The sequence below is a fragment of the Akebia trifoliata genome, chromosome 4 (assembly GCF_017979445.1).
Source record: "Akebia trifoliata isolate Shusen 1 chromosome 4, ASM1797944v1, whole genome shotgun sequence".
Classification (NCBI taxonomy): domain Eukaryota; kingdom Viridiplantae; phylum Streptophyta; class Magnoliopsida; order Ranunculales; family Lardizabalaceae; genus Akebia; species Akebia trifoliata.
This window is the reverse complement of record NC_141378.1, coordinates 19700899-19728218: the sequence shown is the minus strand read 5'-3', so window position 1 is coordinate 19728218 and position 27320 is coordinate 19700899. Positions and strand designations below refer to the sequence as shown.

The following is a 27320-nucleotide window of genomic DNA, read 5'->3' as shown; positions in this document are numbered from 1 at the left end:
TTGGTTATGCTCATGTTCTCTTTGTAATAAAATATTTAATTATTTGATTGAGTTAAAATGATTTTCTTTGATAGAAACATATCTTAATTCTTTGGGAAATCTGATAAAATATCATTTTTTTTGCAAATATTTTTAAATAGGTAACGTTTATTGTAGGCATGTTGAAGAAGACGAAGGACAAATGAATACAACCTTTGTCTTATATTTAAATATTTTATAGAGCAATTATACAAATGGGGGAATGAAAGGAAATTTTTTTACCAATCAGATGCAATTGATAACTGAGTGATGTGCAAGTAGTCGGTCCCATATCATATAGACTAAAATTAATGAAGGAGAGATTCTATTGCCACACTAACTTTTGCTAACACCACCCAATTCATATGTAAATCACCAGAGCGTTAGATCCAAAATTAGTAAGAGTTGATGTGGCAATAGAGTAATTAAGAATCTCTCTAATAAAATTATTTCATATATTACGGGCATACCGAGTTTTAAAACCAGGGTCTCAACATTTTCTTCGTTTGTATTTTAAGAAAAAAACCGATCTTTGGATGTTTTGGCTTCTTTTGTCCGTCGAGTAAGGTTTGTTGGTTTGTTTGTTTGTTTTTTTCCTCCTCTTTCTTCGCTAATTCTCTCTCTTTCGATGTCTCAATTTTTCAGTGATTTTTCCCGAAGTCTCCAATACCGTGAAATTGCTACGAGCTTCCCTTTTTTGCAAGTAGGACGATAATTCTCCTGTCACTGTTGCAGGTAGTAGGACGTCTCAAATTGGATCTTTCTCTGTTTTGGTGTGGGTGTCTCTTGAATTTGATGTTTGATAATGGGTTCTTGATTTTTAGTCTGAGCCTTGAGACGATCTAATTAGGAAAATGGGTTTCTTGGTTTTCGTTAATATATATATCTGGGGGTTTGCTTTGAATTTGGGGGTTGGTTTTTGTTTTGGGGTTTAAGATGATGTGAGTTGCGGAAAGGGAGTGAGGGCCATTGCATAAAGGAATCATTTTTTTTTTTTTAATTTTTTTTAATTTTTTACGTTTATGTTTTTGGTTTGAATTTTTTATATTTTTGGTGTGTATGTTTTGAATTTGCTGGTTGATTTAGGCTTTGTCATTTTAGGGATTTGAATTATTTGAGGTAAGTGTGAGATTACTTATGTCTTTTGAGTTGATTTTTTGACAGTTTCTTTAATATTTTATTTTTCTTCTAATTTTTTTTTTTTGTTGCTCTTTGCTTGTTTCTTGTTAATTGTATGTAAGTTGTTATGAAGCTATTTGATCCGTATGGTTGTTTTTCTTTTATTTGTTTTACATTTTTGGTGAAATTGGATGTTTTTGGTTAATTTGCTTGTTTTCCGATTCTGTGTGTGCAAGATCATCATTTCTTGAATTTGTTGGGTATTCAATACCTTATTCAACGTTTGCTGTAAAGTTGGTGCAAAACATTTGGTTAGAAGTTGCTGAAAAGTCTCCAAAATTAAGGAATCTTGACTTGGATGGGGACATGTCGATTATCATAGATAAAGTGTCCAATTATGAGACTGTTGAAAGATGTTATCATATCTAAAAAACATTGATGCACCATCCATTGAACTCAATTTCTTATAAAAAGATATCTATAAGCAGGTTGATTGGGTGTGACGTGCTTTTGAAGATTCCATTGGTCGATTACATGTGCAAGGACATTGTGGTATCAAACTAAATTAGAAAGATGAAGGGTGTTAAGGCGATAAAAAAAAAGTTGAATGTAGAAACATGAGCTTGAGTTCCTAACATTTCTGTATTCAAAGCACAGCATTTTTGTGGTGGAGAAGAATTTGAAAGTGATAAAGCTTCTTATCCGAGTACTTTCTGTTGATGGTTAGGGATTAATGTATACTTGTATTTGTATAAGGCAATAAAATTAGCAAGGGTGGCTTTGAAGCAACATTTTGATAGTGATATAAAAAAAACCTTGGTATGAATTATTGGATTTAAGATGGATTAAAAATATACTTTGCAATATACATGTGGTTGCACTGAAGTGAATGGACTTCTCATCAAGATAAATATATGAAAGGTTTTAGGCTTAGACAGTATTCTAATAGGGGTTTGGAAGTACATGGGATGATGGGAGAAATAGGATTGGGTTGATTACTTCAGCTGCACAACAAGGTTTTGGAGGCTAAGAAAGCACGAGATGAATGGAGAAGTATCATGGTACCTATTTATAAGGAAAAGAGAGATGCGCAAAATTTCACTAATTATTGTGGCTAAAATTTATGGGTCACACTATGAAATTATTCGAGAAAAATTGGAGAACCAATTTGGTTTCATTTCGAAGAAGTTAACTATTGAAATTATTTTCTTACTTAAACTATTAGTGAAAGTTTTGAGGAAATGGAAGCATTTTGATATGGTATTTTTTGAGTTAGAAAAGAAGCATATGATAGAGATTTTGAGAGTGAATTTGTCTAGTATTAGGAAAAATGAGCAACAAGCAAGTACATTAACATTGTTAGATTGAAAGATAAATTAAATTTAGAACAAACATTATCAAGGATATCTATGCTAGAGTAGTAACTGATATGAGTACAATTGATGGTGAGACAAGGGACTGTCCGGTTACAATGGACTTGCACAATGGATGGATTCTAAGTCTGTTTCATGGATGAAACTAGATAGGTGTAAATGCAAAACAAGAACTATTGAGTGACATGTCAAAAGCTATGGGTGTCTTTGATTGCTGGGTCATCCATCTAAAAGGTGGATATGGAGCAAGCGTTGGTTCACGCGTGCTAGGATTTTTTTTTGTCACATACTTAAAAATGAGATTCGGCTCCAATTGAGGAAGTTTTTTAGTTTGTATATCCATTGTCTTCAAATAGCATATGCGATCGTACAATAGCATATGCACATAACATCCTTTTTTTTTCCTATGTTTTCTACATAAAAATATAAAAATTAAAGAAAAGAATGGGAAAATCTGCAATTATCACAACAATTTTAGAAATATTTTTTGTAATCTTTATATTATCAATTCAATTTCTTTATAATTTTTATATTTGCAGGTTTAACAAGTTTAAAGAATGTACAAACTCAAAAAGATTAGGAAAAAAAATGAAATATTGCTTTTGGAATGTTGCAAAAGTCTTTCAATCTTACTTTTTTGATCTTCCTTGTGAAGCTTGATGTAGATGATTTAAGGAGAATAATAGGTAGAGATACAATTTGAATTTAAATAAATAAATAAATTAGAACTTAGAAGAGAGCTGAAGCAAGAGTAGAATTGAACTAAAATGAACCCAAAGGTCGAAATTTTGACTATCAGGCAACTATGCAATCACATACTGCATATGCGACTGCATATTGCAGTATGGATTGCATATATCATCTTATACATAAGTATGGCTTGGCATAATAAATTAATCGCATATGCCATGAAGGCATGTGCAATTATATGCCCAGAAATAATATATGTGAGCATATATTCTCCATATGCGGTCACGTTTAACAACAATGCATATATCTCATTGGCAACCTTCTTTGTCACAGTCGATGGTTTTTTGCCAGGTTTCTTTTCTAGTTCAAAGAGCTTGAAGTAGAAGAATTTGTTGTCTTCTTTGCTTGTTTCTCGTTAATTATGTGCAAGTTGTTATGAAGCTATTTGATCCGTATGGTTGTTTGTTTTATATATATTTGTTTTCCATATTTGGTGGAATTGGATATTTTCGGCTAATTTGCTTGTTTTCAGATTTTGTATGTTTGTGCAAGATCATCATTTCTTGAATTTGTTGGTTGTTCAATACTTTATTCAACCTTCGGTTAGAAGTTGCTGAAATGTCTCCAAAATTAAGGAATCTTGACTTGGATGGGGGACATGTAGATTATCATAGATAAAGAGTCCAATTATGAGACTGTTGAAAGATGTTCTCATATCTACAAAACATTGATGCACCATACATTGAACTCAATTTCTTATAAAAAGATATCTATAAGTAGGTTGATTGGGTGTGACGTATTTTTGAAGATTCCATTAGTTGATTACATGTGCAAGGACGTTGTGGTCTCAAACTAAATGAGAAACATGAAGGTTGTTAAGGAAAGCACAGCATTTTGTGGTGAAGAAGAATTTGAAACTGATAAAGCTTCTTACCAGAGTACTTTCTGTTGATTAACGTATACTTGTATTTGTATAAGGCAATAAAATTAGCAAGGGTGGCTTTGAAGCAACATTTTGATAGTGATATAAAAAAAGACTTGGTATGAATTATTGGATTTAAGATGGATAAAAAATATACTATGCAATATACATGCGGTTGCACTAAAGTGAATGGACCTCTCGTCAAGATAAATATTTGACAGGTTTTAGGCTCAGACAGTATTCTAATAGGGGTTTGGAAGTACATGGGATGATGGGAGAAATAGGATTGTGCTGATTACTTCAGCTGCATAGCAAGGTTTTGGACTAAGAAAGCACGAGATGAATGGAGAAGTATCATGGTACCTATTTATAAGAAAAAGAGAGATTCGCAAAATTTCACTAATTATTGTGGCTAAAATTTATGGGTCACTATGAAATTATTATAGAAAAAGGGGTAAACTATAAATAGTGGTATTGGAGAACCAATTTGGTTTCATTTCAAAGAAGTTTACTATTGAAATTATTTTCTTACTTAAACTATTAGTGAAAGTTTTGAGGAAATGGAAGCATTTTGATATGGTATTTTTTGAGTTAGAATAGAAGCATATGATAGAGATTTTGAGAGTTAATTTGTCTAGGAATAGGAAAAATGAGCATCAAGCAAGTATATTAACATTGTTAGATTGAAAGATAAATTAGATTTAGAACAAACATTATCAAGGATATCTATGCTAGAGTAGTAACTGATATGAGCACAATTAGGGCTGTCAACGGATGCTTAATGGTTCGAATAGAGCAATATCCGAATCCGAAATTTTTGTCTGATGTTCGAATTCGAATCCGATTATCCTATCAGATATCGGATAATATCCGATTAGAATTCGAATAATTTGTTTATAAAAAAAACATTTTTTTTCCTTATCCAACTAATTTTTCATTATTAATTTTTTTTATTATATCTTATACTATTTATATAATAAATAAAATAAAATAAAATAAAATATATTATATGATTTATATTTAAAATTAATCAAATAAAATAATATATATTATATATTATTTCGAATCGGATTCGAAATGTTAATATCCAAATCCGTGTCTGATAAGGATTTGAATATATAAAACTATTCGAATTCGAATTCGATATCCGATTTTTTGAATTAGAATTCAAATCGACACCCCTAAGCTAAGCACAGTTGAGGGTGAGACAAGTGAGTGTTTGGTTACAATGGATGGATTCTAAGTTTGTTTCATGGATGAAACCGGATAGGGTGTAGATGAAAAAGAAGAACTATTGAGTGATATGTCAAAAGCTATGGGTGTCTTTGATTGCTGGGGTCATCCATTTGAAAGGTGGATATGGAGCAACCATTGGTTCAAGTGTGCTAGGATTTTTTTTTGGTTACACACTTAAAAAATGAGATTCGGCTCCAATTGAGGAAGGGTTTTAGTTCGTACATCCATTGTTTTCAAATAGCATATGCGATTGTATAGTAATGCATACATGCTCTAGTGAGCATTATGCTTGCATTGCCAGTTTAAAGCTCGGATAAAAGATGAGGGTTGCAACAGGTGGAAAGCCACCTATACATCCTACAAAATAAATTTAAAACTCCATCCTGCTTTAACCATACACATCAATCCATCCGACTATACACCAATTACTGCTTGAAAAAAAAAAAAAAAAACTAGTAATTATCACTATAGTAAACAAGGAACACTAGTAGTTAAAATGAACATCAATTACCGTTTTTTTCTTTTTTAGTTGTGATAATGTAAATTCCAATAACCATCAAAGAAGGGATTAATGAAACAAGTTTTCTTATTTTGAGTCTATTGTAGTAAGACAAGAATCATTATGAAGTTAAAAGAGTAAAAAATTTAAATCATTAAGAATAACGCGTACCAAAAGGAACAAAGAATCTCAAATGAAGAACAAAAAATCTGGATCGTCAATATTTATAAACCACTTTTGATGGGATTAGAAGTATTGGAAATAATGTAGTTTTCCTAGGTTTCTATTATTTCTATACAAGGTCATTTATGTCCATTCGCACATTAGTTAATATAAATATCTATCAAGCTCTCATTATGAGTCTTGACAATTCTTCTTGATATCAGAGCCTCAAGGACCGATCGATAGCCCCCTTGGGTATTTTTCTCTTTGTATTTTGACCCCTTAAAGGCACCCTTCTCTCTTCTCCTCCAATCTTTTGTTTTTTTGATCTAGGAGCCAAACAAACCTAGCAGCAGGTTTATTTGAGGGTTTCCCCTTCGGGGGTTTCTTCTTCCTTAATTTTTTTTTGGCCCAAGGTGTCCTAATCACATGTTGTGATAGGGTTGTTTTATGTGATAAGCCTGCACTGTAGGCTATGTTCGATGTTGTTAAGTGACAATGCTGTTGGGCTGCTAGCTACGTGAATAATGTTGTGTGTTGTGCGATAGGGCTGCTAAATGCTTGTACGACTACAACTATTTTGTGATAGGGCTTAGGGCTGGCTGGTGTGGCTGCCCCACTCTTCTTTTTTCTGTGTGGATGTCTCTTCTACCCTATGACAATATTTCTGTCTTGCAATAAGGCTTAGGGCTGGCTGGTGTGGCTGCCCCCTCTTTTGTTTGCTGTTTTCTGGTTCATCTAGGCTGCCTTTTATCTCTTTGGTGATCTCACATTGGTTTGAAGATTGTGAAAGACTTTTTTTCAAGCCAAAGTTATCAATTTCTTGTTCCCTTTCTTCTACTTGTTCCTTGTGGGCCAGGACATCGAACCAAGAGACCAAGAATTCAAACACTATTCTTGGAGCCAATTCCTCAACCCAACGGATTACTAGTGCTTTATTAGATGATCAAAATTTTTAGTCATGGTCTCGGTTTGTGAGACTTTATTTGGGTAGTAAAGGTAAATCTGGATGGTTTTGGGCAATGTTAATACGCCGTCTATCACTGATCCCAAATTTGAACAATGGGAGATTGACAACCGTACTATTCTTAGATGATTGTTTAATTCCATGGTGTAGTGCATTTATACTATGTTTATGTACCATGAGACTGTCTCATCTTTGTGGTCAGTCCTCACTTAGACATATGCACATGTTTGGAATGATTCGAGGATTTATGAGCTTTTAGACATTGTCTAGGCTACTTAGGGGACTCAAAGTGTAGTTGATTATTTTGGATTTCTTTAGTCCCATTGGGAGGAGCTTTTTCATTATGAATCTATGGCAAAGTTGTCTATAGAGGCAGTCAGGTATGTGGTTATGAGGATCGCTCGATATCAGACATACTAGTTTTTCATGGGCATACGTTTTGAGTTTGAGGCATTCGGACATAGATTCTTAGTACCACTTCTTTATCTTCTTTGTTTGAGACATTTGCGACCATCAATAGTGATGAGTGTTGTTGTCGTATAGTTCCGTCTTATATTCAGGTTCCTGGTATTTTTTTTGCTCCAACTATAGATCAGATGGCTTTAGTAGTCAATTCAGGTTTTTTAGACTCTTGTGCCCAGGGATCTGGGAGTCGTGGTCGTAGAGGCTGTGGTTGTGGTAAAATGAGTGGTCTTACTTACAGTTATTATGGGAAGATTGGCCATGAGAAGGTTTGATGTTTTCAGTTCTATCCCCATTTGTTGCGGGCCTTCTACTCCCCGTGTAGAGTCATCACTAGTTCCTCTCACTGATCCTACTGCTTCCCTTGTCACTATAAATTTGCAATATCTTTAGATCAAGATTGTCATTATTGTATGAGATCAGATCCATGCTCATACTTGCTCATCTTCTATTGTGGCCTCAGTTACCACGCCTCTAGGTACATCTTCTGCATTTAATGTCACACAGTCTGGTTTTGCTCCCCTAACATAGGTAATTGATCCTGGTGTCTTTGATCACATGACCGGTGAGTCTAACTATTTTACTTCTTCTACTTTTCCTGTAATTCATAGGGAGGTTCGTCTTGCTGATGGGTCTCTTATACTTATCCACAGTAAGGATACCATCCCTTTATCTTCTGGTTGTTCCCTTGATTTTGTGCTTCATGGTCTTTACCTATCTCTTTATCTTTTGTTTGTGACTATTATTACCAAACCTCTAAATTACTCAATAAACTTTTTTCCTACTCACTTTATTTTTTAGGACATGACTTTGAGGATGACTTTTGGCAAGGGATATGAGAGGGATGGGCTGTACTTGTTTGGATCTCAACCTACTACTATTCTGACTTTTATGCTTTCACTATCTGGGAGTCATACTTGAAGCACTGTCTGGGAGTCATACTTTTTCTTCTCAGTATTTAAATTTGTGGCATGCTCGTTTAGGATATGGCAATTTTCAGCACTTATGTTCTTTATTTCCTATTTTAAAAAATTCTTGTAGTGGACACAAATTTCAATGCTTTGTGTGTGAGCTTTTTAAACACATGTAATTCATAAATTCTTCGCATACATCGGTTAAATGCAATGTTTGATTTAGTTCACGCAAATGTATGGGGGCCTTTCCATGTTACAGCTTTTACTGATCATCGATATTATTTTACATTTATAGATGACTATTGTCGTTGTACTTGGGTTTATCTAATGCGTTCTCGTTCTGAGGTGCTTCTTATTTTTGTTAATTTTCTTAAAATAATTCAGTCTTAGTACGACATCACTGTTAAATCGCTTAGGTTTGATAATGATGGGGAATATATTTCTAATGGGATTCGTTCTCATCTTCATGAGCATGATATGCTTTACCAGTTGACTTGTCCCTATACTCTAGAGCAGAACGGGGTGGCGGAATGCAAGGATCTCTCGATGAATGCATGTTCCCGAGTTATATTGGAATATGACAGTCCTCATTCTGGCTTTTCTTCTTAATCATTTTTGAGTTGAACTTTAAGGGATCAGATTCCTCTTCATGTTCTTTCCCCTGATAGCACTTCTTTCCCCATTACACTTAGAGTCTTTGGGTGCATTTGTTTTGTTTAGGACAAGACTCATCATCGCTCGAAATTAGATGATAAGGTCATTCAGTGTGTTTTTTTGGGTTACTCCTCTATGTTAAAGGGGTATCGGTGCTATGATCCCATTCTCATCGTGTCATACATTCTCTTGATGTTATTTTTTTTGAAAATGTTCCCTATTTTCGTGCTACCTTTTTTCCTTTGCAGGATCCTTCTCCTATAGTGCCGTCTTCTCTCCATCTTCGCCAACGCTTAAGGTTTACTTTCTTCGTCGCTCTTGCCCCTTCCCCCTTGCCAACCTCATCCTTAGTCTCATGTATATTCTCTCTTACACCTGCTTTCATCCTTTTTGTATTCGACTCTCACTTGCTTATTGCACTTCGCAAAGATAAGCGGGGGTGTGTTATTGATCATCCTATTGTCCCGTTTATTTCCTCTCAAGGACTCTCTTCTTCTTATCAAGCCTACCTTGTTGTCATTGATTCTATTCGATTTCCTCAGTCTGTATTAGAGGCTTTGCAAGATCTTTAGTGGACTGGAGTCCATAACTTTTGAGATGGATGCTTTGCAGAAGAATCACACTTAGGAGCTTGTTCCCCTTTCCTCTGGGGAGTGGACAGTTGATTGCAAATGAGCTTTCACTGTCAAATATCGCGCGGATGACACAGTTGATCGATACAAGGCACGCTTAGTTGCTAAGGGATTTACATAGATTCCTAAAAAGGATTTTGGTGTTACATTTGCTCGTCTCTAAACTTTCCATTGTCCGCCTTCTTATCTTTTTAGCTGCATGTCACTCGTAGCCATAGTCGCCAAGTCGGGGTTCGGGAATAAGTCAGCAAGGGAAAAAGTCGAAAAAAATGAGAAAATCGGAAAAAAATTGAAATAGTGTTAAGACAATATACATTTTTTCTACTAAATGATATCATTTATATCGTCAAATCCTATTTTAAACTTAAGAATAAATGGTCTTTGAAAAAATCCTTTTAAAATAGTTTGCTCAGCAAAAAAAAAAAATTTCACATTTTTTTGGTTTAAATTGTGACTTTTTCAAAAAGTTGTGATTAAATTGTCAGTTTTTAAAATCATGATATAACAACGATTTTTTGAAAAAGTCGATGACTTTGGTGACTATTCGATGTGAAGAATGCCTTTTTGAATGGTGATTTGACTGAGGTATTTAAATGGTCCCTCCTCTTGGGTTTCGTTTTTAAGGGGAATATTCTGGGAAGGTATGTTGTCTTCTCAAATCTTTATATGACCTGAAATAGTTTCTGTGAGTCTAGTTTCAGTGTTTTTCTGAGGTCGTTTTATTTATGGATTTTTTTAGATGTCATTCAGATCATACTTGTTTTATTTGTCGAGGGTTGGAGCTGTTGCTCCATTGTTCTGGTTTATGTGGATGATATTATCGTAATTGGAGATGATGTCTAGTGGATTGACAGGGTAAATATGATATTGGGTCGTGCTTTTGAGATTAAGGACTTAGGTTGTTTCAAGTACTTCTTGAAGATAAAAATGACTTGCTTTCGTCGTGGTATTTCGCTATCTCAGCGCAAATACGCGTTGGATCTTCTTCAGGACACTGGTATGCTTGGTTGTTGTCCTACTTCCTCTTCTATGGATCGCTTTCATACTGAATTTGGTGATCAATTATTTGATCCTTCTTATCAGAGACTCGTCGGTTGTCTGATTTATTTGACTAACACTGGACCAAATATGACTTTTGCGGTTGTTGTGGTCAGTCAATTCATGCATACTTCGCTCATTTCTCATCTTGACGTTTATCATATTCTTCGTTACTTGAAATCGCTTCCTGGTCTTGGGTTATTCTACTTGTCCATTATTCAACCTCATTTGTCCTGCTTTAGTGACATTGATTATGCTGGTTCTATTATAGATAGGAGATTTACCTCTGGTTTTTGTACTCTTCATGGTGGTAATTTAATCTCGTGGGAAAGTAAGAAACAAAGTGTGGTTTCCTGTTCTTTTGCTGAAACTGCGTATCGTGGTCCTTGGCACATGTGAGTTTATTTGGCTTCGATCTTTATTGATAGAGTTGGGATTTCCTATTTTGGTTTCGCCACATTGTTTTATGACAATAAGTCTGTTATCATATTTGCTTTTGACTTAGTTTTTCATGAAAGAATCAAGCATATAGAGGTTGATGTTCACTTTCTCAGGGAAAAAGTTTGATCTGGTGCCCTTTAGAGAATATTTATATCTTCTTTAGATCAGTTTGCCGACATGCTTATGAAGTTTGTTGGTCCTCCTGTTACAAACTCTTATCTTGTCACGTTAGGTTTAGTTGATATTTTTGCCTCAGCTTGAACGGAAGTATTGGAAATAATGTAGTTTTCCTAGGTTTTTAATATTAGTTTTATATTATTTTTATGTAAGGCATTTATGTCTATTCACACATTAGTGAATTTAAATATCTACCAAACTCTCATTACGAGTTTGGACAATTCTTCTTCTCTAATTCTTCTAGAAGTTTTAGAATGGGCTGATTTTTGTTTTTGTTTTTGTTTTGTGAGGATGATCTCTATACCAATATAGGACGAAATACTTTGGTAAAATGTTTGGCCCTTGAACGATCCCCTATATCTATATATACATCTATTAGTAGAGTTACTTTTTGCAGATAAAACAAAGTGGCATCAGTGATGGTTTATCTTTATTCAACTTTTCTCTCTCTTGTTAACCATGTGATGCGAAGAGATCGAATTTTCCCATCACAAGAAATTGTTCAAATTTAATTGCAGGTGATATAATGGAGTATATATTGGCTCTTTAACTGTCAAGAAATACGAGTTAAGTGTTTGAGAAAAAAATCTGGAAATGGTTCCTGCTCAAGTGATAACTGCTCCAGACCCGGAAAATAAACCGAAATTGCTACAAAAGTCCCGGCAGCCGAAAATGATAAGAGTCTGACGTGTATAAGTAATTGTGAGGACACAACTTTTGACATGGAATTGCTGGATCAACAACCTATGACAACAGGTGTAACTGAAGGTTCGGAAGTTGATATAACTGAATGTACACAAATTAGTGATATCCGATTGTCGGAAGCTGATGACCCGAATGCAACTGAGTATTCAAGCTCTTTTGGTGACACCATTTCGGTAACTGAGGATGTTTCGAGGTTGAGTGATGCTGAAGTTAATTCTCGATGCTGCGGTGACAATGGGATGTGTTCTACTGCTTCTGATGGATTTGATAACCTATTTTGGATAAGGTACATTTTCTCTTTTCATATATGCATATTCATAAGCGGTTCCCTTGCTTAAAAATGTTAGCCTTCAAAAAAGAGTGAAAGAAATACCCGGACACAATTTTTGCAAAATTATATCCTAGAACATACAAGTCGAAACTTTGTCATAGAAATGGTCACCATTTCGTTGAAATTTTAATTGAGAATTATGGCTTGAAAGAGTTTTCTGAGGTAAGTTACAGTGTTTGGAGGAATCTCTGGATGAAGTCAAAATTTTCTTTCTCAAGGTGCTCATATTGCGTGCCAGTATAAAAATTCATTAAGGCGGAAGTAAGTCGTGGCTATTTTACTTAAATTTGTATGAACTATCTATAAAGTAATTAATTTGCTGCATTTTTTTCTGGGTAAATGAACTTAACAACATGAACTAAAGTTGTTTAAATTAAGAGATCACCAGGTGATGCAAGACAGATTCAGAGATTCTTTTTTGAAGATTCCTCAAATTAATTTGGGAAGGTCAAATTTGGTCAAGGATGATGGTTTACATATTGTGGTTGGCCTGATTAATGCTAGAACTGAAATAAAAATTAACCAAAAAGAATTTTATTTAGCACAGTAGCAGTAAGGAATTGAAAGAATTCAGAACTCAAAGCTTGAGAAATATCTTAATATTAGACTTTAGAATGAAAAGAGAATGAAAAGAGAATGCGTTGAGTCTCAAGAGTCAATAGTTAGGATACAATAATTCTCACTTTTTTGATGTCTAATTTCATCAACAAAGATGTCACACCTCAGCGAACAGTGGTAAAAATTATGTAAGACCGTGCAAACTAACATAGGCAATTCAAATTATAAAATAAAGCTTAATTAGCCACAAACTAAAAGAAATGTCCAAAAGGTGACTAAAAGTGGATCGATGTTTGATTACAATCTTACAACGTTTTAACCTTTTAAATAATGAATGATGAATTTAATATAAGTTAGAACTTCCACCGATTTAAGGTTCCAAACTAATAAAAATATGTTTTAAAAGTTCATATAATTTCCAGTAGTTATTATTTTCAACAGCTTAAAGAAAATTAGTATTGAAGTTCGGTATAAAAAAATGTTGGTCAAGTGTATGGACTGGGGAGTAGGTTCAATTTAAAGATTTGGGTATATTGAGGGCCACAGTTTGGAGATTGGGGTTTAGGATAGAATTAGATCAAGGATTAGGGTCGGGGAAGGTGTAACACGAGGGTGTAGTGGGTTTTACTGATTTTGAGGTCTTGGGCAGAATATGTTTTGAATGGAGTGAATGTGAGCACAACAATATGTTAGGCTGAATGGGAAGAAGGGCGGGGCAGATTCAACTGATTTTTATATGGTTGGACAAGGTTCTACTGCTATAAAAAAGGGTTTGGGATGGATTTAAGAGTAGTATAAGGCTTGCAGCTAAGGGTTGGATGGTTATTATAGGTGCTGTCCAGGTTCAGCTGGAATGGTTGGGGTTATAGATAAGGTAACAACAGGGTATTAGGGTCTTAATAGGTGCTGTTGGGGTAGATCTAGGGGTTTAGGTTAGGTTTCAGATTTTTAAGAAGAAAAAGATGAAGGGTAGAAAAAAGTTCGTACCTAGAAATTGAAAGAAACCTAGGATTTTACCAACCTTTCTCTGGAGAACTAAAAAAAGGGTAAATCTGATTCATTAATTGAAATAGAATTCCTACGGTAAGTATTTATATATTTTCTAAGAACCTAGTAATAATCTCAACTCATACACTTGGCCAACTTTTTTTTGTACCCTATTTCAACACTTTTTTTTCTTATCCAATTGAAAGTAATAGCTGTTGGAAATTGTATACATTTTTGAGACACGTTGCTATTAGTTTGGAACCTTTAGCTAGTGGAAGTTCTAACTTCCATTAGATTCATCATTCACTATTTAGAGGGCTTCACTAACCACTTTTAGTCTTCTTTTGAACATTACTTTTGGTTTGTGGTTGATTGATCTTTATTTTATAACTTAAATTGCCCATTTTTATTTGTTCTTGGTCTTAGACTTAACATGCAATGTTAGTTTTCACAGTTTTGCATCAATCAAAGTTAAACCCCTGGAGATAGTTTTGGAAGTCAAGACTAAGATTTGTCTTATCTTCCGAGAAATCTTTTAGGATATAGTGATAAGTATGAGGAGAACATGGTTTCTACATGTATTACTGATAAAATTTTACAAAATCTTAAATAAGAGGTATAGTTGATATTATGATGGAGTCTTCGTCGTTCAGTTCCGTCATGGAAAATGCATTGATGGTGCTAAGTGCAAGGTGGTGCCTCTAAAAGAATGTTATATCATGCTGGGACAACTTTGGATTCACATGTATAGGTTGTGTTTGATGCATAACAAAATCTTCTACTGTCACTTGGGACATGCGATATCTACTCAAAATATCATCGTGAAGTCTACTACTATGTTACCATTAGTCAAAGAGCAGTTTGATAAAAAGGAGACGAGACATTAAGTTCAAAATGCCATGAAGTGGACAACACACCATAAGGGCCTAAGGAAGATTGTTTGGAGGCAACATCTATAGCCCTTGTCCATGACATAGTTGTACTATCTATACTTCACATCAACTTTATCACCTCAGACAGTACATTGGATGTTTTGTTTGTAGAAGACTGCAATTTGAATTTTATGGTTAAATGCATCAACAAGACACAAGGAAGAATCTTCACCAAAAGGAATGAGTCAAAAATTATTATGATCATCCTCAAGCATTTCAAAGCTCGAGGACAAGTTTTTCTCACTGGAGGAGAATAATGAGGGACACAAATCAAGCTAATAGTCACGGGTCTCAATGACAGTCGCTTGTTTGGGTCTAGATTTTTTTTTTTATCATTTTATTTTGACTAGTATTAGTTTTAATTAGTTAGATTGGTTACATTCTAGTCTTGAGTGTTTTTGTGTGGTTATGTTAGGAGTCCAATATGAATTAAGTATTATTCTCATTAATTTTCTTTAGGTCTTATTTTGAGGGGTCAAAACATTTTGTATTAGGTTGATTTTCGAAAGGTTATTCACTTACCCATCCAAGAGCCCAAGATTTTGTGATTTCGATGGTTTTTGAAAAAGTTATGACTAAAAAATCCTGATAAGATATAAGTTTTTTTTACAGTTTTCATCTTGAGATTTCTCTAGATTTGGATCATGGTGTGAGACCAAGGTGCCATCTATTTTCTTCTATCTCCTCTTTCTCTTTTTCTCATCTATTTTTTTTTTCTATTTTATATCGTCCTTAACCCTTATCCAACTCTGACCAATTACCCAAAATCCTTCCCCAAAATCAACCACCATTAGACCACGTTCTTCTTGGTCAACAGGAAACCACCCAAATTTATCCTAGTTCATCTAAACCTATCAAAACTCTTTCAAAACTTAGATCTGAAATCTTTAACCCAATCTACAACCGTCAAACCCTCACTCTATTAAACATAACCCTTTATACCCCTAAAGCTAATTATGGCAATCTTGCAAAATTTCGTACTGACTCTTTAAAATATAGTCAATTGACCTTGTTAAACCTTTCTCAATAGTCAATAAAATCTTTTGGGTCTGAAACTTTTCTTAAAATCTTTTTATGTAATTTTTTTTCTTCACCGCCTAGTGATATTCCTTAAAGAACAATTAACTTACTCTACGAGGGAGTGAAATTTATAAGGTTGCTGCCTAAGTATATAACTTATACTATTGACTCCAACATAAAACAAAAGACATTGGTGCATAGATCATGGGTTTGTAGGTTTTGAAGTTGTCTCAATTCTTGTTAGCAACTTCCCGTTTAATTTGCAAAAAAATGATGAACTTTTTCATTTTATTTTTAAAGAAAATATTATTTGTTTGGATTATTGAATCATCTGAAATATTTCGCGTGTTTTAAGTAAAAAAAATGAATAAAACACGTTTTTACGAATTTTATAAAATTCGGTCAGAAAAAACGTCATTGTAGCATGTTGTATGTTGTAAAGTGTAAACTTGTAAGTTACATCGTGTAACACAAATCCAACTTTGAAGTAGCCACACTTCAAAATTTGGAGGAACTCCCCACCCTTTTAGGTGACACATGTCCCTTTCATCTTTTAAAAAACAATGACATGCGTTGTTAGCAATTCAGAATACGACAAAAAATTGATATGTAAAAAATTTGAGTTCTATTCGATTTTGGGTTGCAAAATTTCACTAAGCGGAAAATATGCATCATATGCTTTATATGTGTATTATACGCTCTAGTTCAAAAATCCGAAATCAAAAATTCGGTTATATGATAGTGATGTTAATGCTGATGATGAATTTGGTGATTGTAAGGGTGATGATGAAATTGGTGATGTTAATGGTGAAGGTGATGGTAATAATGATGGTGGTGGTGATAATGAGAACATTGAGGTTGTTTTTCATTAGTTTATAAAAGAAAACCAAAGTCAAGGCGTAAATCATTAATTTGAAAGATTAATGAGGTATCTCAAATAAATGTAGAAAGGCATGTCATTATTTTTTTAAAGATGAAAGGGACATGTGTGACCTAAAAGGGTAGGTTCCTCTAAAATTTTGAAGTATGGTTGCTTCAAAGGCAGATTTTTGTTACACGTTATAGCTTACAAATTTACACTTTACAACATATAACATACTACAATAGCGTTTTTTTTATATATAAAAATTCGTAAAAACGTGTTTATTCATTTTTTTACTTAAAATATGCAGATTTTTTCGAATAATTCAATAATCCGCATGAATAATACTTTTGATGCAAGAAAACCTAGAATTGTTTGATTCTAAGGTGAATAGTGTCCCACATCAACTTTCTTTGAAAAACAAATAGGTGTAAAATGAGGGTTTAGTGGGTATAATACTTTCTGATTTAGAGATCTTGGGAAGAATAGGTTTTGCATGGGGTGATTAGGGGTTAATATGGGTAAAACATAGTTTGTACTAGGCTGAATGGGAAGAAGGCTGGGGCAGATTCAGCTGGTGTTTATATAGTTGGACAAGGTTCGACTGCTATAAAAAAAAGGGTTTGTGATGGATTCAACATTAGTATTAGGTTTGTTGGTGAGGTTCGGATGGATATTATAGGTGTTGTACAAGTTCAGCTGGAATGGTAGGGGTTATAGATGAGGTAACAACAGGGTCTTAGGGTTTGAAAAGGTGTTGCTAGGGTAGATCTAGAGTTTAGGTTCAGTTTCAGATTTTTAAGAAGAAAAGGTATCCTACTTTAGCATTTCTTTTTCTTACTCAATTGAAAATAATAGCTGCTGGAAACTATATATATTTTTGAGAGACATTTCTGTTTAGTTTGGAACCCTAAACTAGTGGAAATCCTAACTTCCATTGGATCCATCCTTCACTATTGAAAGGGTTTCACTATAGGATTGTGATTACCATTTTTAGTCACCTTTGAACATTTCTTTTGGTTTGTGTTTGATTGATTTTTATATTATAATTTAAATTGCCCGTGCTAATTTATAATTGATCTTAGACTTAATATATTAGGTTAGTTTTCATTGTTTTGCATCAATTTTGGTATTAAAGTTAGACCTCGAATAGAGTAACGCTTAGTGATGGTATTGGAATTCAAGACTGGATTTGTCTTATCTACCAGCAAATTATTTAGGATATTGTATAGTGATAAGTATGAAGAGAACTTGGTTTCCAAAAGTATTATTGATAAGATCTTTCAAAATGTTAAATATGAGGCATTGTGGATATTGTGACGGAGTTTTCGTCTTTCAATTTATCGATGGGGCTGACTGCAAGGTGCTTCCTTTAAATGAATGTTTTGTGCAATGTAAGACTCTAGTCACATTTGATCATTTTGTCAAAGTCCCTTATGCTAAAGGAGTATAATTTTGGGTATTCTTGATGAGTAATTCATTGCACTAGGATTTGGTGGGCTGTACACTAAGATTGATGACTGTGACCTGTCATCATAAGCAAACACAGTTCCAAGGTAATAGAAATGTCTTTTGATACCAAAAACTGATGTTGTACCTATAAAAAATGATGCTTTATATGTAAAAAGTTCAATGACTATTGTTCCTTGTCACATAGATCATAGTATTTTATGTTTATCTAAGTTTTCGTTAGATTTAAATTTTTGCCACAACTTTTGTAATGGATCTTTTTTCCTCTAATGACCTCTTGGACATCAATATTCCACCACCAAGTTTCCTTATATATGTGAGTTTTTTTTCCCATAGAGTCATCAAGAAACTCTCTTTACTTCTTAATTCTTGTTACTCACTTCATCCCACATCACTGTGATATCTTTATCTACGTTCCACATTTCTCCCCTGATCAATTTGTTTGCAAAAGCTAACTTCTTTTTTCTCCTTTTAGGTTCAACCACCTTATTCTTTAAATCCCTTATTTTCACCCTCTCTTCCATATTTTAATGTAAATATTTGAAACCATTAGCTTATGTTGTATAGTTAGACTCTTGCCTTGGAAAACCTTACAGTCTCTACATATTGATTGTTCATTTCTTCTAATTTGGAAAAGGTCGATCTGGCTTTTTATTGGTTGTACTGTTAAAAGTAACTAAATGTTCTTCCCACTTTTTGAAATATGTATTTGCTATTGCAAAGCATATTCTATTGAGAAATCAAGCATTATATTTCTCCTCTCATTTTTACCCCAACCCAAATCCTCCATGAACTCCTCTCATAACCTCTATTTTCCTTCCCTATATGACCGGTTAACTGTCCTATGAATTCCTAGTAAAAAGAAAAAAACATCTCCTGTAAATAGCTACTCTTCATCCCCAATTATTTGGATGACTTCATCCATGTCTGCCCATAATGGTCTTTTTGAGATTTTCTCCTAATCCAAACTTGGGTTGCAACATACTACGGCATAAATGAATTAGATTTTATCCGAAAGTCGAGTGATTCGAAATCCGAATTTAGCAGGTTTGAACCCTTGGGAGTAGATCCGAATAAAAAACTTGTTGAATATGGGTTGACTAATATAATATCGCAATTAGCAAAGAAGTATGGTAGAAAAAGTATTAAATGGTCCAGAATTATTTGACTTGACTGGATCCAAATCAAGCAATTCAGGTTGGGTCGAATCTGGTTTAAGTGAAAACAAAATGATTTGGATCTGTTTTTATCTAGTAGGATTTGGATCCAGATAAAAAATTCGGATATGAATATGGATATGCTCAAATTCGTCCCTGGTCCAACCAATTTTAAGCCCTAATACACACTAATTATATTTATTGTTTGTTTCCCTATTACTAATTTTACAGCTAATAGTAGACCTATTCTCCTAAATTGACAACTTTATTATTCAAATTTCTATCTATTATTGCTACACTGTTTCTATTTTTTTAACCTTTTTGTGCACCAGAGCTTTTATTCATCAATTTTTGCAACCTTTTCTCACATTTTATTTGTTTCAAACAATGTTTTAAAATACTGAAGGCGTTTTGGGTTCTTGAGGTGAGGCATAAGCTTAGATTAATTTGAAAAAAATCCTAAAAAGTGAGTTAAAATTATAATAAATAAAAAATATATAAAAACAAGTAAACAACCTTCAAGCATCAAATAAACATTAAACAATAAAAATGAAGGGATGTAGCAATATAATATAGTAGCAAAATAGCAAAGTATCATCACTCATGGAGTCATAGAGCATCAAACATCAAATAAACAACTACTCTAGGCCTTGGAATGAAGTTTTAGACCCTATTATAAACTAGAGAAGAATTAAAACAACTAAAAATCATCTTCATAATCTTCACTAGTAGGGTCGTCCAAGGAGTCATCATGATATCAGATTCTTTTATCATCTTCTGAATTTGTTTCTATATCTTTGTACTCCTCTTCATCCATCAAATGGAATGGGTTGGTTTCTTTTCTTTTGCCCTTTTTTTGCATCTAAATAAATTCAAAATTATAATAATTACTATAAAATAGAGTTGAAGAAAGCTTGAAATATATATTACTTGTATAAGTATAGCTGTATAAGTTAAGAAGTGGACAACATAGACTAAACTAATTAATTACTCATTTCTTGCCTTATGCTGACTCATTGGTTTTTTTATCCTATTATGAATGGTTGTTGTGGTCTGGGATGTTGGAATTGAAGAGGGTACTATTTCAATTTGCTCATCTTCACCCTCCACTTCCTCACCCTTGTGGGCCTCGTCCTCATTAACCGCATCCCCATCCTCATGACCATGGTCTATAAGCCACTCATCATCCGACTCAATTTGCTCCACCAACAATGGATCTTCATCTACTTTCTCTTTCAATTTCAATTGCCTTTGCCTCAACTTCTTATTAGACATGACATATACCAAGGAGTTGAGCCTAGATTGCTCCAATTGATTTCTTTTCTTAGTGTGCACCTATTGAGGGAAAATACGTGAGTAAAATAAGTAACGTAACACTATAATTGACATTTACAAGAGATAAGTTGGATACATTACTTGATTAAATGCACTCCATTTTCTTTCACACCCTGAAGATGTTCATGTAAGGCTCAAGATTCTCATGGAAAATCTTGTCAATGTCGATGTTGCATCTCCATAAGCAATCCACCAATTTGAAATCACATAATTGACAATAACAAGAGATAAGTATGATAAATTTTTAAATTTTCAAAAACTCAACATGTGGATTAACAAAAAAATAATTAGAAATTAAAAGTAAAACTCTTTTAAAAACTTACTAGGATTACTCTTGTTTCGGGTAGTATTGCTTAATTGAGACCAAAGAAGCTCCTTATGTGTAAAGTCATCAATTTGCAAGTGAGCCTCTTCTCTCTTTTGGATGTACAATCAACTTCTCCATACGACTATACAATTCAAACTTGACTTTATGGTGGGTGAGAAGTTAGGCTCATAATGGTATTGGGGGTTCAAGTGATATGCCGCAGCATGAAGATGTTGTTTAATTGAAAGTTCCACCTCTGATCAACTATCACCTATATGGGTTTGTACTTGTCTTCATCACCACCCAAGTGCTTTGCAATTTCTTTTTTTGTTGCATCCATGGACCCATATATGAAACCTTTTGCTGATACTTTATCTGAATCCATCATTTTCAAAACACTTACTAAGGGTTTCATGGTCTTTATTGCAAAACATCAAACCAATCAATGTCCAAGCATACTTGGTTTCTCAATTCTTTTTTATTTATAATCGGAGAACTTTGGGATATTGGATTTCAACAATCTTCTTCAACATTAACTACAGTATCTATAGGTTTCTTAATTCCTCTTGAAGAAACAACTCCAAAATTGAACACCCTCCCTACCAATACTACCTCCTCCTACTCCAAAACTCGGTGCGGAGCCAACATTTTCTATAGGGCCACCAAAATATGCTCCTTCATTGGCCAAATTTTCTAAATTTCTTTGGCTCATTATCTTCTTTTCTTACCCTTTTAATAAGTAGTAATCTTTCATTTCATTTTTAACATCTTTAGGTACATGTGGGCATGAAGCAACGTTTTTCTAGTAGCCGCAAGATGATCTTTCAAACTCTCTTATTATGGTTTTAAAACAATAAAGGCATTTTTTGTACAAATAAGTTCTTGGCCCACCTGAATTAGGTCCATCAACTTCAACCCCATGCTTCTAAGCAGAGTTTTTTCTATTACCCCCACCGTTTTGTACTTCTTTACCACTTCCTCTAGGGTTTTTTTTTTATCAACTACCATCATAAATAGGTAGAATAAAAAATAAAAAAAAACAATCAAACACAAAAACAAGAGAGAAATATGAGATTTGGGAGAAAAAAAATAGGTAAAAATCTCAAGAATGTACATAGAAAAATCACATACATTAAAACCTTAGAAAATTCTTGATTTGTTGGTTCTATTTGATCATAATCTTCGTAAGAAAGTCATGGAACCAATGAATTCGAAATCGGATGAGCATTGAAGCCTCTAGGAAGAAAACTTGGTGTAGGGAGATTTTAGGGTTTCAAAGAGTGATTTTGAGAGATCTCTCGATAACCTATGTTTAGAAGACAAAAAACATTTCTATTTAGTAGACTTTAGTAAATAAAAGACATTGGGGTTGGGGGGGGGGGGGGGGCAAGAAAACAAAAACATTTCTATTTGATCATAATCTACGTAAGAAAGTCGTGGAACCAATGAATTCGAAATCGGATGAGCATTGAAGCCTCTAGGAAGAAAACTTGGTGTAGGGTGATTTTAGGGTTTCAAAGAGTGATTTTGAGAGATCTCTCGATAACCTATGTTTAGAAGACAAAAAACATTTCTATTTAGTAGACTTTAGTAAATAAAAGACATTGGGATTGGGAGGGGGGGGGGGCAAGAAAACAAAAAAATGATTTTTTTTACCCATGACATTGGTGATTGCATAACAAATTGAGGCGTGAGGAGGTTATTTGTGTAAAATAAAGCAAGAAAACAAAAAAAAAATGATTTTTTTAACCCACGACATTGGTGGTTGTAGAACAAATTGAGGTGTGGGGAGGTTATTTGTGTAAAATAAAACAAGAAAACATGATTTTTTTTAACCCATGACATTGGTGGCTGCCAAAAAATTGAGGCATAAGCCTCAGGTATTATTGAGGCGTGAGGCATGAGGCGTACGCCTTACACCATTGAGTTGTAAGCCTCAAGGCATGAAGCATATGCTTTGAGGCGAGGCGTATGAATTTTAAAACACTGCTTGCAAATAAGCTATTTTAATTTTTTCTTTTTTTAATTGTATCCACTAACTCTTAAGCTATTCTCTATCCGAATAATTTGATTATTCGGGGTTGGATCACTCCCAATCGTTGCCCTCTTTGTTTGAGGGATGAGGAATTTGTGGATCATCTCTTAATTCACTGCCCCTTTTCTCATTTTATTTGGTCAACTTTCCTTGATCTATTCTGTATCAGTTCGGTCTTTCCTCGTAAGTTTTCCTCGATTTTAGCAGGGTGGGCCAATAATGCTTTCCATTCCAGAAAAAGACTCCTGTGGGCTATGCTACCTTCGGCTATTGCTTGGGGGGTCTGGAACGAGAGAAACAACATGGTGTTCAGTAGTAAGAGTAGAAGCTCTCATGTAGGTTTCTTAGAGGTTTTGGGCTCTTTGTACCTTTGGTTAAAACAGTACAGAGAATTTACGGGGTTTACTTTTGATGACTTTTGTTTTTAGATGGAACCTTTTATGTATTCATTGATATTTGGTTTTCTTTTGTTTTATCTTGTATTGCTGCCCTTTGTGAGGCTTCCTTGGCCTCCTTGTACTTTGTTTACCGCCTTTTTTCAATATATTATACTTTTCAAAAAAAAAAGTTCCAATTGGCTAAACAAATCTTACACTCTTGGACTAACGTCTTTACTCGCAGTAGTCTATCCTAACGCGAGAACCCTTGCTCACCACAATTGAGCATTATTTCCAAAGGATGTTCTAGCTAACCCTTGCCTACTTCCCATTCAAGCTCCATTGTAGCATGTCACTTCTAGGGAATTCCCTAGCATGAATAAAATTAGATGTTTGATTAGGATTCATGTTAAGGTATGGCCAATTTTTACACTGGCTACCAACTTGATGTAACCCTCTATTATTTGGGCTTGAGACCAACAATACATATCTCCGTCTATTACTTTATATGGATTATAATCCACAGGACTTGAAGTCATGAATGATTTGTGACAGTTGCCTTGCTGAATTCCTTGAAGATTTTGAGTCGGAACTATGGTTCTTACTTTGATGCCAATTTGAACAAGGGACATACATTAAGGGGGGCAAGGAAGAAAGATTTAGGAAAGAATCTATATAATAAATCATAATGGTGGGCCTCACTCCCTTTATATTCCTCCATAAAGATGGATTTGGATTTAATCTCACTATGAATATCAAGGACAACTTTTAACTTTATTGTCCTTCCTCTTCTATTCCTTTCCAAGAATACCCTTTCAACTTTATTGCCTTTCCTCTTTTGACCCCCTTTCCAATAATACCCTTCCAACTCTATTGCCTTTCCTTTCTCCTCATTTTTCCAATATACTTCTCCAACTCTATTCTTTTTCCTCTTTTACCCTCTTTGACTCCAAAGAGGATGCCCATGTTGTTGGCATGCGCAACTCTAGAATAGTATTAGGCTGGTACATGTGGCTCCTTGAATTGTACAAGTGCCCAAGAAGTAATGATGATTAGGGGCGGGTGATGCCAAACTTTAAGAAATGAGAGAGCCGAAGCACTTAAACTGCTATTTTCCACATTTGAAGTTAGCCGTGATTTATAAAATTCATGACTGACAATATTTGGTTAGTAATTCGTGTTTGTTTTACAATAATTTGAATTAATATTCAACTATGCAGACCACTTGTCTATGTTTCCAATTTTTCAGGAAGAAGAAGACGACGTCTCATTGGAGGAGATATATACGTCCTCTGATGTGGCGATGCAAATGGATGGAACTGAGGATAAAGGATTTTCAGTCCCAGGCATTAAGATATGACAGAGAACTTGTAACATATGATCAGAGAAAGCAGTTCGAGTTAGAGCAATACCCATCAGAAGGTTGTGCGAGATCACTTCCATTTTCTAGACGAAGTCAAAGAAGAAAGGCCATGAAGAGGAGGAAAAGAAAGAAGGTTGAAGACATGGTTGATATATCATCCTCTATTTCATTTCACAACCTGTTCTCCTATTATGGTATATAATAAACTGTTTGCATTAATGTTTTTATATTTTTCTTTTTGTTCACTGAGTGTAGTCATGTATAATTTCCCTATGTGATATATTGCAGAAAATAAGAGGTTTGATGTAGATGGTGCTTCGGCCGATGATGATTGTAGCCAAGGTAAGAATTTTTTTTGTGTCTCTCTTATCGTGGGTATCCCCACCCTTCTGGTGAGACTAATCCAACGGTCGCATACACCGCCCACTCGGAAAGTCCTACTTGCAACTGGTTGAGTCGTGGGTCAACTGGACCTTGGAGGGTGGCTCCAAGGAATTCATTGCTTCGTGGGGTTTCCAACACTTGACCTACCCTTCCTGAGGAGCTTATCAAAGCTCAGCTTGCCACTAGGCCAACCCCTTGGGGTTTAAGTTGTGCCTCATCTGCAGATGTGTTGTCATTTTATAATCCATTTAAGTATAACTTAATAATAAGAGAATGATACGTGGATATTTTATTATTTGCATCCAAGGTTGTGCTCTCATTGATAGTTTGAATGTTCCCTACGATGATTTCAATTTATCCATCTTCCAATTCCATATACCCTGGGGCTTAGGCCCATTGCTCAGTTGGTTCAAGTCCAGCTTACCTATAAAAAAACCATATACAGGTTTCTTTCCTTTAGTGAGGTTCCTGCACTTTCTTATTACTTCTTAAATGAAACTTGTTTTTCATTTTTATTCTTCTTAATCTTGTTGTTTAATGGCATAATGGGGTTAATGTTGTCGACCTCATCATTTGGGATGTGTTTGCACAAAACCTTATACCACTTCAAATATTGAGAACCCTTCTCTAGCTTTTCTTCATAAAATTTCACATTTTCCAAACTGCTTTCTAATTTTTTTTCTTGGTGCAGTGACTGCTGTAGATAATAATAAGAACGATGAGTTTGACATTAATTCTGAATGGCCATCACTTGAGATTAAACAAAGTGATAGTTCCTTAGAGAAGGTCTTCCTGAAGATCGAAACTTTGCAGTCTCGAGTGCAGAAGCTGAAGAGTCAGATGGACAAGTTGCTTACTGTTAATGCTATAAAAGTCTCTTCCACAGAAAATTTGAGCCTTCTCGTGCCAAGTAAGCTTCCTATGAGCTTTGCTCGAAGTCTGACTTCCTCTCCTAGAAATGGCAACACGATTCCTCGAATTGAAGTTTCAAGTCATGGAGAGGTCACTCCTTTTTCCAATATAATTGAAAACATGATGGTGCAGTTATCTGCTACTGAAGCCTATCTTGATCAGCCTCAAATTGAAAATTTATGCCAAGATGTGAGCATTTACTCTCTTAATTTGCATAATTTTATCGGTATTTTTTTATATCGTGAAAATTGATTTTCTTATTATCTATATTAGTGGTCGCTTTATTCCAAATTTTGTAGTGATTCTCTTCTGACCTTGTTATGACTCACATATAGGGTGGTGGTCTTCCTTGGTAAAATTTCTTTATGGGTATTTTAAAAATAACCCCCTGTTAAATTGGTGATATTAGGTTTACCCCCTTGACTATAAGTCACCGTTGCATTTTCTTAATGATTTAACGGTGAAATTTTTATATTCAAAATGCTCTTCAAATACTTAAATTACTAAATCAAAATTTCACCGTTAAATCATCAAGAGAAAGCAACGTTGACTTACGGTCAAAGGGGGTAAACCTAATAACACCAATTTAACAGGTGGGTGGTTCTAAAATACCCTTTCTTTATCGACTATGAGTAGATAGGAGTTCCTGGTTTTTCTTTGGGCCTAAATGAGATCTGTCTCTGTTCTAGGTCTTCGAATTGAAGAGGCGTGATTGATTCTAATGTTGGTATCTGCAGATTGTCGATGACGTTCTGATACATAATCAGTTAGCTGACAAAGAATTGCATAATTTTGAAATGGTAAGTAATCTGCCAATAGAGAAGCCTCCGGAACTAGTAAAAGAAGAAGAGAAGAACATCGTTATCCCATCGATTTCGACTCCAGAACCTGTCCCGGTTCAGAAAACCATTGAGACTCGAGAAGAGACGGTTCTGAAGTATTGTTTAGGCCCCAAATATCAGGAACCAATGAAAGAACAAGAGAAGAATATCGTGACCCCGTCGATTCCAACTCCAGACCCTGACCCGGCTCAGGAAACCATTGAGACTCAGGAACACCCGGTTCGGAAGTATTGTTTACCCCCCAATTTACATGTTCCAAAGAAGAAGAGAAAACGAGTAGAGCGCAAAGCTGGTTCGGGTGCTTGGAATGCCAAGAAAATTTCTTCATGGAGATCATCGCCACACGAATGACTAGTGAGTTTTAAAGTCTTGTTTCTCTCATGATGTATCCTTCTGTAATCTCATATTTGGTTTAAAGAGAAAGTAATGGCAATTTTTT

At 34.6% G+C, this 27320-nt stretch overlaps 1 protein-coding gene across 5 annotated transcripts; it reads left to right on the top strand.

Moving 5' to 3' along the window:
• Positions 1–433: 433 nt before the first annotated feature.
• Positions 434–27320, top strand: LOC147404364 (uncharacterized). Of its 5 annotated transcripts, none has more exons than XM_086440291.1 (7): positions 434–585; positions 664–753; positions 11823–12295; positions 24630–24937; positions 25032–25085; positions 25819–26228; positions 26729–26870. In XM_086440291.1, exons 3-7 carry the CDS (start codon positions 12027–12029, stop codon positions 26753–26755), a joined length of 1068 nt encoding a protein of 355 aa, XP_086296417.1. In that variant the 5' UTR covers positions 434–585; positions 664–753; positions 11823–12026; the 3' UTR covers positions 26756–26870. The 5 variants fall into 5 exon arrangements, with proteins under 5 accessions (XP_086296417.1, XP_086296413.1, XP_086296415.1 ...); XM_086440287.1 differs by having other exon boundaries at positions 435–585; positions 26777–27320; XM_086440289.1 differs by having other exon boundaries at positions 435–585; positions 8250–12295; positions 26777–27320.